The sequence below is a fragment of the Sorex fumeus genome, unplaced genomic scaffold (assembly GCF_029834395.1).
Source record: "Sorex fumeus unplaced genomic scaffold, SorFum_2.1 ptg000035l, whole genome shotgun sequence".
In the NCBI taxonomy this organism is placed as follows: domain Eukaryota; kingdom Metazoa; phylum Chordata; class Mammalia; order Eulipotyphla; family Soricidae; genus Sorex; species Sorex fumeus.
Window position 1 is genome coordinate 6,452,735 of NW_026606092.1, and position 17,507 is coordinate 6,470,241.

General features: G+C 32.9%; 1 protein-coding gene across 4 annotated transcripts in view; it reads right to left on the bottom strand.

The window, feature by feature from the left end:
- Positions 1-3,539: 3,539 nt before the first annotated feature.
- Positions 3,540-17,507, bottom strand: part of TAFA2 (TAFA chemokine like family member 2) — a 661,692-nt gene continuing 647,724 nt past the window's right edge. Inside the window, exons 5-7 of one of the 4 annotated variants that reach the window (XR_008792947.1) lie at positions 13,353-13,602; positions 8,946-9,003; positions 3,540-3,908 (exon numbers count right to left, since the gene is read on the bottom strand). Coding sequence is in view for 2 of the 4 variants with exons in the window: in XM_056117590.1 (XP_055973565.1) it covers positions 8,992-9,003 (12 nt within the window). In the remaining 2 variants the exon portion in view is untranslated. The remainder of the gene's footprint in view (positions 3,909-8,945; positions 9,004-13,352; positions 13,603-17,507) is intronic. The other 3 variants (XR_008792946.1, XM_056117590.1, XM_056117589.1) reach the window with 3 other exon arrangements.

A 17,507-nucleotide genomic window follows, 5' to 3' on the forward strand; every position in this document is an offset into this window, starting at 1 on the left:
ATAGAAACTTAATTATGTCAGCTTAATTTCAGAATATTGTAAAGCTTACTTTATTATTCAGTCTCACCAAGTGAAAATGAGTAGAAGTAAATTTTCTTTTTTCTCATTGTTTGACTTTTGAAAAATTCTATAGACAGAAGAAGAAAAATAGACAAATCACTACCTTGCTAAAATTAGTAATGTTCTACTATAAGCTCTCTAGGTTAGAAGGGAAGCAGGAGATGTTCATATTCCTGTTTTTAGTTTTTCCAGGGAAAAATTGATGACAAATCACTTACTAATTGTAAGAGAGTAAGAGAGAGCCAGATGATAAAAATCACAATTTGGTAACTCTTCTTCTATGGTTTTTATTAATGACGCTATCTGTGAGACATACAAATTGACATATGAATTAAAAGATAATCAAAACTTTGATCACATCCCATTTAAATGTGTGTTATTAGTTATTATGCAATATAAAAATTACAATGCAATTGTATAGCATTGCACTGTAACACAGGATTTCCTGAAGGAAATAAAGTAAATAAAAAATTTGTTCCAATTCTTGAACAACTGATGCTATATTTCAGTTTTTATAGTTCACACATTTTCAGAACTCTTCCTACCAAAAACACCAATATCAAATTTAGTGTTAGGAGTGGAAGCATCCAATTTTAATGGCAACAAGTCAGTAGGATGTTGGATTTTCAGAGTACTGTAGCATTGTAGTACTGTCCTCCCATTGTTCATCAATTAGATCCAGCGGGTCCAGCAACATCTCCATTGTGAGACTTATTCTTACTGTGTTTGGCATATTGGATACATCACAGATAGCTTGCCAGGCTTTGCCATGCAGGTGAAATACTCTCGGTAGCTTGCCGTGTTCTGCGAGAGGGGCAGAGGATCGAACCCCAGTCAGCCAGGTCCGCTGCGTGTAAGGCAAACATTCTACCCACTGTGCTATCGCTCCAGCCCTTTCAAAGTACATAAAAAATAAAGTGAAATTATAATTCACCCACAATCTATGTACTACCTACTGTAGTGGAGGTTGAGTAAAAATACATGTGTGAAATTTGATCTTTCCAATTCAAAGTTCTTGTGGAAACATAGGAAACATGTATACTTTTTCATTTTCCTACAATGAAAATACCATACAAAATTAATAAATTGACATTGGTACAATACTAGTAACAAAATGTAAATAAGCTCTAAAATTAAGTATTTTTGTGAATCTTAATTTTTTTTATTTTTAATTTAGAATAGTTTAAGGCTTAGTCATTACCATATTGATTAGTTCACTTACATTTCTATCTATAATAAATTTTAAAGGTTAGAAAGTGCATTTTAATATTTTCCAAAATAAATTATGCAATGTGCTAGCAAGCTGTGTCAGTGTACAAATCAAGAATGTGATAATCACCAAAGTAAAAATACATCTGTTTCAATTGTTTTCTAGCAAAGAAGAAAATCAAATATTAAAACTATGTGTGAATGAAATATTTTCCAGGCATTTTTATTAAAAATAGATTGAAGAATTTATCTCAGCTTCCTATGATTGAATAGGTTTCCTTAGTTATTGAAGTGTTCTTAAAGTGCAAGGATAAAGAAAAAGACTCTCCAAATATAACCCAAGAGAGACCATTTTATATCCCAATTTTATTCAACATTTTTAATACACAACGTTAATCTACTGGGGATACTCAGTATATTTGAAATTCCTTTTATTTTTCTATTAATATGCATGTATTACACTTTTATATAATACAGAATTTCCAGTGTTTTAAAGAACATACTTTTCAATATGGAACAAGATCGCTAATTTTTAACAAAACCAGGACAAATTCATAATTTCCAAAACAATAATTTTCTACTTTGTTCCAAAATTAACATTTTAATTAATGAAGAGACTCAAGCACAACAATTATGTCTTTATGAGTTTATATACTCTTGATCCATTGTAAAACCCACTCAGTCATCTGTGTTGTTGTTGTTTGTTTTTTTTTTTTTTTTTTCATTAAAGTAGAGGGAAGAAGTAACTTTATTCCATGAGCTTGTGAAGCAGTTTTCTATAGTTCGGTGTTTCTCAATGTTCATCCAACCATGGCTTCCTTTCTGACCTGTTTCCTTTCTATTACCTGCCCTTCCCACCTCATTCTATCAGTTGGCCACTGGTGAAATTGTTTAAATGGGGCATCATGGTACAACTCAGGGACCATTTTGAAATATACTGGGGGCATATAGGGGCCATATATATGACAACCCAGTTATGGAGCACTGTCCTACTTAAGTGTCTAAAGTATACTTACAAACAAATGCAACTTTAATAATTATCATAGTTCTTTTGCGTTTTGTCTAGAAAAGAATTGGGGAAGTGCTACTGCTTTTTGGAAGTTGTAACCAATGAACAAACTGAAGTCCTCCAGATACATTGCTTTTAATGCTAATTAATCACTGAAGTGGTAGTAAGTTTGAAAGCTAGTATGTCCATACTTTCTCTAACATAATGGAACTCTAATTTCCAAAGCATCTTTCTATTCCTCTAAGATGAGTAAAACATAGAATTCTCTTGCTTTGCAGACCTTTAAGTACACATTTACACACTATTATTACAGAATGGCTATGCAATTTCCATTCTTCTCTCCTTTCACATCACAAACAAAACAAAATAAACATATAAAGTTATACATTCTGCAATAACTTAGAAGAAAAATACACATACATGTTTAAGGCCTTTAAATATTTATAAGACTTTCCTGTAGAACTTAAAATCACAAACGTTTAAAAGACTACAAAAGCATGGACAAAAACTTACTTAATAAATTGCTTCAATGGGACCGCTGTGTAAGGTAAGGAAGTATTTATAAGTTTGAGACCAAAAAAATGAACAATTCTATCAACAGACTAAACAAATCTATAAGCATTCAAACTGTCATTGGAATCGAGCAAAAGGCAGTCTTTTAAGATGAGCTAAAAAAACGAAGTAAAAAATTACTAGAGGAAAATCTAAATGAATGATTCTCAAGCTAAGAAATCAGAAACCCACATGCATCCCTGGCAATTTTTTTGAAACTGAAGACTACCTATGTACTTGACTGGTCACTGCTGATTTTTGTGGAAGGAAAAATTTTTAAAAAGAAATAAAATAAAAGCTCACTTTTAGAAAGAAACTAAAAGAGAGTGCTCTAGAATGGTCTATAATGAAAATGGTGCTTCGATTCTATGACTACCTATTTAATTGACTGAGAGCTGCAGTCCAGTCATTTGTCTTGTCTATACATTCTTATATGATTGATGTATTCAGTTAAGTAGTACTTGCCAGCAATAATTATTATCAATGGATATATATTTCCATTCCTTTAACAAAGCAACTTTAAGATGTTGAAACATGTAGGCTTTCCGAGCTATAAGATTAGGGCACAAATAAAATTGTCTCAATCCACACCATGCCAGAGCAGTTTGCAAAGGAAATGTCAGTAAAGCCATGTGCAGTTCCATTTGCCAATGAACAAAGGACTCAGGAACATATCCAGCGCACTTGGGGGACTGAGAATCAAGTAAAGCAGTCACGTTTGGAACAAGAGTCCAAAAGATATCTCTGGTGTCACTCAAATAACCAACTTTTCACCAACTCTACAGACTGGCAACTTCGAATTCTTTAAGCAAGTGCAGTTTTACAAGTGTTTGAACACAGTTCAAATCTGATAAAATCTTCATGACACAGAACATCATGTAGGATTTTTTTAAAAGTCTTCATTTCAGAAATATGCTGATTATGAGCCACAAAATCTCTTGGAAATAAGAGTTTGACATGCATCTTCAGAACTGTATAAAAATCTCTCCAATATCCCCTCAGGAGTAAAGTTTCTATGCATATGTTCAATGTAATCAGCTTTGACGATCACCTGACTTATCCTGGGTTAATGGGTTACCTGCAATAGAAAAAGAAAATATATATTATTTCATAGTATGAATATAATATAAACGCTAATTTTTTAATTTTACTTTGCAAATAAAATGTTGGTATTTAAAATTCAACAATTTATCTAATATTTAAAATAAAGGACTACCATATCTGATGTTTCCTACTTATACAAATGTAATACTATTTTCTCTATTCTATTAGAACCATTTCCAAATGACTCCACAGACTGGGGAGATTTTAATTGGTGATTCTTCTCCTAAATACAAAGAATGATTTTGGAATTCCTATTCTTAATAGAGATGTGATCATAATCCAGAGATATAAGCATACTATGCCCATTCTAAGGGAAGAAAGATCTTTTCTGTCAGGAATATAATTAGCCATTGCTTTAATATAGACCATGGGAATTGATACCATAAAATTCATTCTTGAAATTTTTCAAAATTCAGCAATTATATGTCTGAAAATTTAATTATTAGTTGAAAAAAATCGACAATGTTTTATAAAATTTTAAAAGTGCCACCAAATTCTAAAGTAAATGATCTGGGATAGTATCATTAATGCTATCAAAAATAACTATTATAGCATTAATAATAATTCATTATTAATAATAATAATTGAGTAGCTATGAGGCAGTGTGAAACTGCCTCAGTCTGATGAATGTTTGTATATTAGGAAAAATAGTACAAAGAAGATCTGATGCATATAGGTATGTTTCCATACAGAAAGATATAGAGACTCAGTAAGACAGAGTATTGATACAGAAAAAGGTTCTCAGACTAGATTGGGCTATGTTAAATTGCCTAATGATTGCCTTTGGCAAAGGTTATATAAAAAATGAATTAAGAATTTAATACTTAGGTATCTGTTTCATATAATGTAATAAAGCAAAAAATAGAACATTGAAAAGCTATAAAAAGTAATTTTGTTACTTTTCAAGATTACAAAAAAGAGAAACATATAAACATATAAAATAATAAAACATATAAAAGAATACAACTTGTCTTGGCTAGACTAAAATTATACTACAAAGGAAGGAATAAAAGTCAACTGTGTATTTTCCACATAGAGGCAGCCATATTATGGATGAATTATAATGGTCATTTTGGCCTCCTGTCATTTCCAAAAAAGAAACCTTTGCTTTCATAATTGAGATATCTTGATATCATACACAAAAACTCTACAGCATAGGATTCAAATACTTCTCGTAGTAGGGGTAACTTAGAAAAATTTATAATAACTATTCCCTGACTACTATTCAGTGGGGTGTAAATAAATCCATTTGTCAATTATAAGAACATTGAGAAGAAATACAAATACAACGTCATAGGGTGATATGGCTGATCCTTTTGAAAAATATAGAAACTATGTTTAGGATAAAGTTTCTTGAAAAGCACTGGTTTAGCATAATCCTCTATTTTTATTAGGTCAGATTATCTTCTCTTTTGAAAATTCCCTGAGCATAAAGACATACATTTGAGGGCCTAACTTGGAGTCCATCTTTTAGAAATTAGTATTTTAAATGTCAGAGATAAAGAAGAAGTGTGTGAATCTGATAAGTTTGATAGAAAATAAGTGGTTTTGAATCTGCAGGGATTCTTCATAGATTATCATAGAACCGTGGTACAGTGATTCCAATAAAGTGATATATTTTTGAATCATTTTAGGCATAGATTCTAAGTTAGTATTTCTGACCACAGTAGATGCATTCTTATATCTTCAGTTCAAGCTAAATATTTCTTCCTGTTGATTTATATGAAGTGTGTCTCTCAAATGTTGGATATTAAAGCTTTGATTTTATTGTTCTAGGAACATGAGCTTTGGATCATATAATTTTGATTTCTCCATATTTATAGAGATAACTTACACATTTAATCTATGTATTGTAACTTACACATTTAATCTATGTATTGTAAAATTATGCTTAAATGTATGTTTATTTTGTTCTGGTAATTCTGGAATAATTATCTAATTTGCTTTTTTATGTCATATTTAAAATGTAGATTTGATTTTTAGAAAACATACTTCTTAGAGACTCCAATTTTGTATGATGTTCCTATTTATCCTAAAATTTTTCCATAACAACTTATAAGTTGACTAGGGGTCTATTATTTCTGGTTGCAAATCTTAATATTTATTTTCTTGGGCTACACCTGGAAATGCTCAAATTATAATAATTCCTGAGTGCAGAACTCCTGGTTCTGCACTCAGGAATTATTCCTGGTCATACTCCGGGCACTATATGAAATGTTGGGAATTGAATCTAGGTCAGCCACATGCATGGCATGCACTCTACTCACTGGTATTGTTTCTCTAGCCCCTGAGCATTTTATTTTATACTTAGGGTTGTTTTTTTTAATGTGTGTATGTGTGTGTAGTAGTAGTAGTAGTAGTAGTAGCAGCAGCAGCAGTAATATTAGTAGTAATAGTAGTAATATTAGTTTTCTTGAACACTATTTAGAAGAGAAAAGGGGGAGAGTGTTCAAGAGAGATAACACAGGCTTCTTTAGAGTGGAAACAGGCTAGCATGGAAACTTGCAAGCAAGATACATGTTCAAAGGAGAACACAGGCTTGAAGAGCCTTAGATACAATTTGTGCAAATTATTTCATTTTGGTTAAAGGACTATTGAGGTTCAGCATATATTGTTCTGGATTTAGGTCTGCATAGCCGTAAGACCAACTATCTTACATTTACACACCCTCTGAGACTCTTGGCTTCCTCTGTGTAAAACAGGTATAGTATATTAGTTCATCAGGTTGAATGAAGATTTAATAATACAATTCTTGTAAAAAAACCCTCACTTTGACTACTATGAAATACTATAAAAATAAACCTAACTACAAAAATTATTTTATGAATAACTTTTTAATAAGAGTGACAAAATGTAGAAAAGATTAAATTAACATGCAGCTTAATTATTGAAATATAGGGATTCAAACAAAAGCTAAACAATAGCCTGTCTCTTTCAATATATAAATACATAGGTATGATATGACCATGTAACAGTGCCTTACCTGACAATCTCCACATTTGTTCCAAAAGAAATAGTAAAAAACCAGGATTTAAAAATGTAAGAGGTGATTCTTAATATTTGTATAATATCACCAATTTTAATCACCTAACCACAGATATAAATTATTTTTAAAATAAAGGTATCTGAAATTTAAGCAAAAAACTTCACATTTTAATTATTTATGTGCTAATTAAATTCAAATTAATAAACTTAAGCTTGAATTCATATGCTACTGGGTGAAGAGGGTAAAAATGTCATTATAGTCTTTGAAGACCATAAGTTGGAATTTCCTGATATGCAAAAGATGTCTAAGCAGTATTTTTACTATCCAAAATTAAATTTTCCCTACTTAAAGATAAATTTCAATATGCCAAATTAAGTACTGCCTTGCCTTTAGAATTTAAATATCACTCTTCTCATCTAAGCCTTATTTTTTTGAAGAGGTAACAGAATAAAAGTTTTATTTTCTTTGGTTGGGGGCATATCTGGTTGATCCCAGGACTTACTCCTGGTTTTGTTCTTGAGGTAATCACTCCTGGTGGTTTTGGGGGATCATCTGGGTTATCAAGGACCATATAAGGGACTATATGGGATACCTGGTTTGGCCATGTGCAAGATAAGCACCCTCCCTGCTATACTATGTCTACAGTCCCAAAAAGTTTTATCTTCTAAGATTTTTAACAAGTTCAGTAACTAAAAGCAGAGGTAACAATAAAATCAGTTTTACTGTATAGGTAATAGTATTTGCTACCATGAATTCACTAACTCCTGGTTCCGAGGGACTAGATATAAAATACTGCAGGAGGAAAAGAAATGGTTCCACAACCATTGTAGTTATGCCTGAGCTTCATATACTATAGTTACTATCTTTGTAAAAATGTTCTTTCAAAACCAATATTTTACAGAGTTATATTTTATGTATATCCTATTTGTGTATGCTACACAACATATTATTATTATTATTATTATTATTATTATTATTATTACATTTTGCATGTGTTTAACTGACAAGAAAAACTACTTGGAAATGAAAGATTTTCTAGTCATGAATGCAAAGCAAAGCTGATAAAAATCTACTAAGAAAATCCTAATCTGTTAACAGAAAACAAGTGCACTATGATTTTAAGATAACAACATCCATTTTCTCTGTCTAACATATGTATTGTAGGTCCTTCACTACATTACTAAAATAAAGGTGTGGTAAATTAAGTTTTTCCACCAATCTAAACTGAGAAAATTAAGACCATGTATGACATTACCTGATTTTAATTTGAAATTAAGTAAAGTCAACTATTTTATGTATTTTTTTGTTTTTAGAACATTATGAAATACCTGCTGTCTTCAAGACAGGAAGGCTCAGAAGAAACAAAACTCTTGTGCTCAAATTTAGATGCTTTCAAAGTTCTTAAAATAATTCAATTCTTATATCTATTATTTCTTTTTACACTGTTCAAGTCAGCTATCTAGGTTAATAATGGGAAAAAAAACATTTCATGGAAAGGCATAATTACAAAATAAAAGTGGGCTATGTAGGCAGAATGCCTGGATTCAAATCTCTCCTATGTTACTTTCTAGTACTGTGGGATTGAATAAATCATTGAAGCCCCTATCCCTCTCTGTGTGTAATAAGAGAATAGTATTATTAGTTTCTTTATAAATGTGATAAAATCAGAAAATTATTAAAAAGTATCTTATCTAGTTAAATGCTTTCAAAATATTAGCAAGTAGTAGCAGTAGTCAATCTCCCAAAGAATACAAAAGGTGATAGATATATTTATACATATGTATAAGTAGTTATACATATGTATAAATATTACCTATTGTCATGGGACTTAATATTCCTCAATTAAAATATTAAACAATAATAATTTGAATTTTATGTTTTATATTAAGTGATCTCATAATTACTCCTTTTTTAATCATAATTAATTATAAAAGTCAAAAGGAATGACAACTGTTTTGTCCAGCATTGACAGAGATACTGTCTTCAAGACAAGGTAGAAGAAAGGAGTAATTTAAAAGGATGTACCTTGAAGCCACGCTGTCTAGGTTCAATGCTCTGTTCTGCTGATAATTCAGTGTGTGACCTTGGGTAAAATAGGCATAATATATTAGTGACTCCTAATCATATGGCTGAGGAATAAACCCTGTCAAATATCTAAAACAATGCCAGGCATGGAACAAGTACTCTGTAAATACTATTATTATTCAGGTATGTGAACATTTGTAAGCATCCGAATGTATTAATTTCTGGGGTTTTTTTTTTTGCTTTTTGGGTCACACCCGGTGATGCTCAGGGGTTTCTCCTTGCTCTGCACTCAAGAATTTCTCCTGGTAGTGCTTGGGGGACCATATGGGATGCTGGGAATCAAACCTGGGTTGGCCGCGTGCAAGGCAAATGCCGTACCCGCTGTGCTATTGCTCCAGCCCCGGTCCTGATTATTTTTGAGGAAAGGTTTCTATATTTTGCAAGCACATAATTCCATTATTTTAAATATTCTCTGACTTTCTAACGAACCAGCTGTCATAAGCCTTTTCATGCAGGGCATTTATTTAGGAAATTAGCATTCTACTTTAACCACCTAGGCTTAAAGGATAAATGTGGAATAATTATGCCAGAACAATGCAGATCTGTGAATTTCTTTATTCATTATCTATGATTCCTCTGACATAGTTTTTCCTTAATTGAGTCCTATCCCATATCCCAGAATACTTTGAATCTCAGTTGTCCAGTTTGAAAATCTACATAAATTAGTGATATTACTGCCAAATCTCCACAGTATCTATGTGAATTTAGTTTAATTCACAAAATAATGTATTCTCATTCCCAATTTTGTCACTAAAATTTTGTTATAAAGAACTATTTGAAAATATACTCCTAAGAATACAAAATGAATCACATATGTTCATTAGTATGAGACAATGCTTTATGAACATTACAAGTAAATGACATTTGAAAAGTTATCACCCACACTATTAGAGAAACATTATTTTTCTAATTATTAAAGAAGATAAGTCAATCAAGAAATATGTAGTAGTACTTCTGAAAGGGGGTGGTAAGTCTAAATGCAGTGTATGTTCAATGTTTATAGTATAGCTAAGTAATAATGTCACTAATAGGCACTTTTTCAAACTAACATCCCAATAAGTTAACTTATTTGATAAAGATAAGAGGACTAATAGGACACTCTTATAACCCTAACTGCTGATTGCAAATAAATTGTCTTGGAATATAATCACCGCTTCACTTCAGATGTATCTTGGTGAGGTGGGAAAGCACAAACTGGAGGTGCTTACTCCTGGCTCTGCACTCAGGGATCAACTGGAGGTGCTTACTCCTGGCTCTGCACTCAGGGATCACTCCTGGAAGTACTTGGAGGACTATCCAGGATGCTGGAGATCGACTCAGGTTGATTGCATGCAAGGCAAATGCCCTACCCTCTGTACTATCACTCCAACACACAAATGCATTTTTAATGTAGTTCTTCTAAGTACATAAATTAAGCTCCTGCCTCACTTTTGTATGTATTACGTGTATAATTACAAACATCATTGTTCTGCACTGGCAGCTTTTCTCATTTATGCTAGAGAAAATCTGCTGTTGAGTTGATTATACATAAGAATGTGCTTGCACTATCTTGTGATGCATCATTGTAGAAAGTATTTTAACACTTAACAGTCTGGGATGATGAGTTTAAGAGCTCTTAAACAATTATGGTTGAGGCTGCAATTTCACATGAATCTTCCTCATAAATATACTCTACATAAAAAATTAAGACCTTTGGGGCAGAGGGTGTGAGGGAGTTCCTAAGTGATTCTTGGCCATCTAGGAGCTGGTGGTTCATTGCATTAGGGCCCAAGGATGCAGTATTCCATAGGCCCTGTGGCTCCAAGGATTATCTGGTCATCTCACTGAAGCTGTAGGGTCTTCAGGGCTGTATCAGGTAATTCTAGGGGAACCACGTGGTTCTAGGGGGGTTGGCTGCATCTACTTTAATACTTGTATTCTTTCTCTCCGGTTCTTACTCTAAGAATGAATTACTTCTAAAAGCAGTTAAGTAGAATAACAGTCCTGAAAATAGGAAGGGTATTTGACTTGTGATCCTAAAATCAAACTAACAATGGCTGGTACAGGATTGGCCTCAATGTTTATTTTAAAGCCTGGAGCACCAAGGGTTAGCTGGGCTATCTGTTTAATACTCCAAGAAATTTTTGTAGTGAATATTTAGATCTAACAGCGCTTCAATACTGGGACTCATTAAAAATAAGCAACTAATCTTCCTAGTATCAATATTACTGAAGAATAGTGATTGATTTTTATAAGAGTTATATATTAGTGATCTATACTAGTGTTACTTTCTGCTACTTTTGGAACTCTCTACTATTTCTCTTGTCTAGATTGAAAGATCTTTAAATGATGGTCCAGAGATTAATGTGCTTGACTTGCATGCAGAGAATCTCGGTTTGATATCCACTACCACATACAGACCCTGAGTCATATTAGAAAAGTTCTCTGAACAGAGCTAGTACTAAACCCTCAGTGCAGTCAGGTAAATTAAAAACAAAATCATCATCATCATCATCACCATCATCATCATCATCATCATGAGATCTCTTAGTATCTGAGGTTTCTATCTGCTGAGTGATTCTTTAATTCCTTCTATTCACCAAATGGCCTTTCTTTTTTTGTTTTTGTTTTTTAGGGAGGTGGGGTGGGGGATGGGGGACACAACTCACTCCTGGATCTGTGCTGAGGAATCAGTATTTGTCACTAGATAACAAAAACAAAACATTCCCTGATTTCTATTTGTGTAGTTAAATTTATTTAACGTCCAAAAAGAAATCATTAAGACTCTCTTCCTGCTATACACCTATTAGGGTAATTTTGAAAATTAAGCAAAATGGGATTCAGTCATATTTTTCTGAGAAAATTTCAAAAAGTCTTCAAAATGTGAAAATAGCTATTTTAAATTTGGGGGAATCTGAATTTACTTTAAAGATACTGTTCCTAAGCAAATATTTTCCATATATCAGCATTTAGAATTCATATTTTTAGAGATAGTTGATATTTTAAAATCCCAGTTAAAGGGATTTTTTCATTAAATGTGATTTTAGGTTCATTCCTAGACTCATCTTATTTTTAAAGGAGAAATTTGAATTGGCAGTTTTTATCCTCTTTAATATTTGACCAGATTAAACTTTTAAAGTAACTTTCTGACAAAGTCCAAGAATTGCAGCCTCACTAATTATGAGGACCTGCAGAATGAAATAAAATTAAAGAAAAAGAGCTCTTGGAAAAAAGGCCTGTACATTGGAAAAAAATTGTCTTTAAGTCACCTAGATATTATTACTATGAAGGCACCATTTCTTCTTTACTTTCTATTTGATTTTAAATCATAAATGCAAATGACTTTTAGCTAGTATTGTGCCTAAAATATACCTGTCCTCTCCATCACTAACTTCTTCCACAAAACGGGTTTTAGAGATGATAAATTTATAGGTGGTTTAGATTTTTGGGTAAAAAAAATTTATCTTTCTGTGAGTTGCAAAATTAGAGTCCTGTTTTTAAGGACAGGGAAGCAAAGGGCTAGTATAGTTTACTAGGAAGATTTTTGTTTTTCTTTTCCCCAGATGTTTCTATTTCTAATTTATTACTTAAATACAGTCAGAGTTGACTAGTCCCAAATTGCTAAAGGTAATAAAAATACCAATCTTTTTGTGGCTTGAGAGATAGTACAACAGATAAGGTACTTGGCTTGAATACAGCCAACTCTATTTCAGTTCTTTGTACTGCATACATTTCCTCAAGTCCCACCAGAAATACTCTCTGAGCACAAAATTAGGAGTAAGCCCTGAACACTGCTGGGTGAGTCCCCAAATCCAAAATATGCTTTTTAAAATATGAGGCTAGTTATTTCTAATTACTTAGATTTGGTATAACTTAATTTATGCATTTTATTTTTTTCACAATTGAATAAAGAATTGGGTAATTCAAGAACATAATATCAATAAACCAAATGAAGATTAAGTACACGCTTCATGGATCAGAATTTTTCTATGTTAATTTCCAATTAAAAGGACAAGGCCCACTAACTATAGCAGCAGTTTTGCTTGTTCATTTCCTATTTGTTGAAAGATGATATGTGCCCTGTAAGGTCATTGTAGATGACAATATTGGGTTTATCAATATGAAATATTGGCCATTGGTAGCTGCTGTGTTCAGTTTGGGGGTTCTCATAAACGGCAGAAAATGATGGCTTGCTTTTTAAAAAAATGTAAGAATATTCACTTTCTTTACTGATCATTTACTGCTCTTTGCCTTCTGATCTCTAACACTGCACCAACTTTTCTTCTCCCCCTAAAATCAGGGGATACCTGTAATGCTACTAATAAGAAAGAGTAGGTTACAGTTAATCCTGTAACATGGTGTACACACCTGCTGTCTGTGAGAAATAAACCGAGATGAGAGATCATTTCTGGAGTTGTTTTGAATCTTTATTCCTCAAGGAAACTTCTGTCCCTTCCTTAGAATCCGACCAATATACTAGTATTCGCCACTATAGTGCTCCAACATAGAGCAAGGATTTTTTTTTGAGTGTGGAAAAAATCAAAAATTGTCATCAGGCACAGCAGAAACCTTCTCTTTCTACTTCTCCATGCGAACTTGAAGAATTCTACACGTTTGCCTAAGGAACAAACACAAGTCAGGTACTCCACTGTTCAACAGATTATTACAGAAAGCAAACCTCAGAAAAAGGGAACATTTTAACAAGTGTAAAGGAACAGCAAGACAGTAACTTCCTTTATTTCCATAAAAACTTATAGTGAGGAAGATTTTGCATGTCTCTTTGAAGCATTATAAGCTCTTAGAATGTTATTTTTTATTTCAGAAAAACATATAGACATTAAGTGGGACCTAAAGTAAATAGATTTTATGAGAAATTAATAATGGATAGTAAGTACTTCTCTTGAATATATGGGGATGTATTCTGTACAAAGTTAAAAGTTCATTAAAATCAGATAAAGCACATAGAAATCAACATTTTTAACCCAAAAGGGTGAAAACAGGAGAAACAAACAGTATATAGTAATATTTAGCTAGCACTCAAAAATCTAATATATGCAATCTTAATTATACTATTTCCTAAACAACCCACAATAATTTCCTGAAGCATCAACCTGATTCACACATACTGTAAGGCTGAAAAGTAAAGCTAAGTCATTTAACTAATGTATGGGTATAAAACTAGATATGATCATTTATTATTCAACCCAGATTTCTTATTTTCTACTCATCAGTTCCGTATTTTTCATTGAATGGAATTATGACACTTTTAATTTATAGTTCATGACATGGCTATGGTTTCAAAAGTTTTCTTTATACTATTTCCAGAAATCCTCTAAAGAATAAAAAGAAAAGAGAAAAATGTTATGACCTTGGTCTCCCAGCATCTAATCAGAAGAAATACTGATCTGAGGAAGTGTAGGGCTGTTGAGCTCAGTCACTGTGTTAACTCATTTATTGGGTTGAGATAAAGTAAACACAGTCATGAAAGGCTCAGGCTCAGGAAAAACATAAATGACTGCAGACAAAGGATTAGGCTTGAGGAAAATTTAGAGGAGTTCTTTGTAATTTAGAAAGAGCAAAGAACATTTGGGAAAATATGTACCTAAACGCTTCTATTCCTCCATTTTCCTTACATTGTTGTAGAGCACATAGGAAGTCTTTGGGGAAAATGTTCATTAATTTCATGTATCCTCACTGAATATTTTTAGAATGATAATTTTTCTCCATATGTCTAATAGCTAATTAGTTTCTAGACCCAAGTCATCTTTTTAAACTGTTTTCTACTAATTGTTCCACTGCCACTATCTTAATTGAGGCCTCTATTCTATATAGTTTGTAGTGTTGCAATAATATTCTAATTTGCCTCCCCAAATTGTCTTATTTTCTGCAATTCTTTTCTCTTAGACAATATTACAGACTTTTCTTTTCAGAATCCTGGTAAAAATTATAGATGGAAATCATTCCCAATGATCTAGAAGAAGGTTCTTCATGATTTGAACTTAACATACCCAGTCTCATTCCTTTTCATTCCCAACTACACTCTGAGCCCTATAGGATCAGTTTCAATCCTATATATTTACTACTCTAAGGACTAGAGATGCTGATTTATATCTCCTCTGTGCATAATTTACCTTTGTCTGACATAGTTTTCTTTCAAGTCTTACAAAAACTGTTATCAAAGATCATTCTTAAGTCATTGTGATTCATGTAGATAGCATTTTGTCAATACTTTTATTATAGCATAATATAATATAAATAGCAAATGGTCATGCCAAGAGGTATAACATATAAAAACAATAAGCACACATTCATTTCTCCTGTGCTGAATAGCAAATCTAGGCACTTAAATGATTCCCAATATTTATTAAAATGAAATTTGAAACAATGAATGAACGGGTGGGTGGATGAATGTTTAAATGAATTAATGAATGACTATGAGGAGAAAAAATAAATTTCCAACTAAGGAAAACTAAAGTTACTCTTTGGATTCTCTATGAATAGGGGAATTAATAGGGGAATAATTAGGTGACCTCAAAGGTCAGTTTTTCCATTTAAAAAAAATTTTAAGAATCAGTCCCATGATTCTGTCATTAAGGAATTTCAAATTAGAGAAATACATGGGTCCTGACATCAGCTTCACAATTCACACCTTATATATTTAAATTTATTCTCACTTGGAAATGGTCTGATTTTTAAAACAAAATTAATTCATGAAAATAATAATGCAAGTAGATAATAGGAATCTGTGATGCTTTAATTGGTTTTAGGTTAACCACTTGGGATATAGAAAATGTTCAAATTAGATACATCAAGTTTGAAATATTAACTGTAATGAATATGATAGAATCAGAAATTATTCTATTTTTTTAAAAAATGCATTATTACCTCTTAACACTTCTTTAAATAATGCCCATATAGTGTTATGCAGCAGTATTACAATTAACCCTTGGCAACAATTATTCTCCATATAAGTATTTCAGACTCACTTGACATCATATATAGAATTGTAAATAAGTTATCAAAGAAAGCAAACAAATACCACGGTGATTGATTCACTCCCAAATACTGATAATATAAATCTATTTTTATGTATATGTATTATATAAATATAACAGTATTTTGACATTATAGTGACTTGATATATATATCACTGTGATCACTGTCCTTCTGTTGTTCATCGATTTGCTCGAGCGGGCCCAATAATGTCTCCATTGGAGACTTTGTTGTTACTGTGTTTGGCATATCGAATACGTCACGGGTAGCTTGCCAGGCTTTGCCGTGCGGACAAGATACTCTCAGTGGCTTGCCAAGCTCTCCGAGAGGGGCAGAGGAATCGAACACGGGTCGGCCATGTTGGCTGCATGCAAGGCAAATGCCCTACTGCTGTTCAGATGCCTGACTTTCACACATTTGCCTATTTATTTTTAAAATATACAGGCTGCTATTTTAAAGGACAAAGTGAAGGTTTTATATAGTAAAAGATAATATATTACATTTTTTGGTCTAAACTCAAATACCAAGTGTATCCAATTTCAATTCTCTTCTGCTTTTCAGGAAAAGCTTGCAATTGCTCACCATCTTTTTTTTTTTAGTGAGACACCATGAGGTACAGTTGTAGACTTACAAATTTTGTGCTTGGGTTTCAATTATACAATGATCAAATACCCATCCCCCCCGACCAGTACCCATTTCCCACCACCATGGATCCCAGTATCCCTAACATCCCCCATCCCCCCCATCCCAACCTGCCTCTGCAGCAGGGCATTACCCTCTGTTCTCTCTCTCCTTTTGGGAGTAGTGTTTTGCAAAATAGGCATTGAGTGCTCACCATCTTTTTGTGTGCCATCTTTTGCCTCCAGGCTTATATTATAATCACTAATATCACTGATAATCACATCACTTAATCACTTAATCACTTAATCCCCGTTATTCATCGATTTATTCGAGCGGGTGCCAGTAACATCTCCATTCATCCCGGTTGCGTGCTAGCGTAGCCCAATGGTATCTGTTCGTTTTAGGAACATGTAGAGCCTCAAACCGATCATTTAGGCTCTTGACGAAGAAGTCTGACCATCTTATAGGTTGGCGTCCATGTGATCTTTTGATGTCTCGTGGAATCCAATCAGTAATGGCTCTAGTCCAGCGGTTGTCTGTAAACCTCATTACGTGTCCAGCCCATCTGATTTTTGATGTCTTGGCAAATGAGACAGCGTCCCTGATTCTTGAGCGTTGACGAAGATCAGAACTCTGGATTCTATCTCTCATTTGAGTGAATCGTGATATTCCAAGCATAGTTCTTTCGATTCCTCTTTGAGAGACCCGAATAGTGTTCTCATCCTGTTTTCGTAGGGTCCAGGTCTCTGAGGCATATGTTAATGCAGGAAGAATAGTGGAATCAAAGAGATGTGCTCATAGCTGGAGGTTCTTTGTCCTTTTAGTTATTTCTTCAATGCTCTTGAAGGCATTCCAAGCCGCTCTCTTCCTCCTGCGCAACTCAGGTGCCAGGTCATTCATCATGTTGAT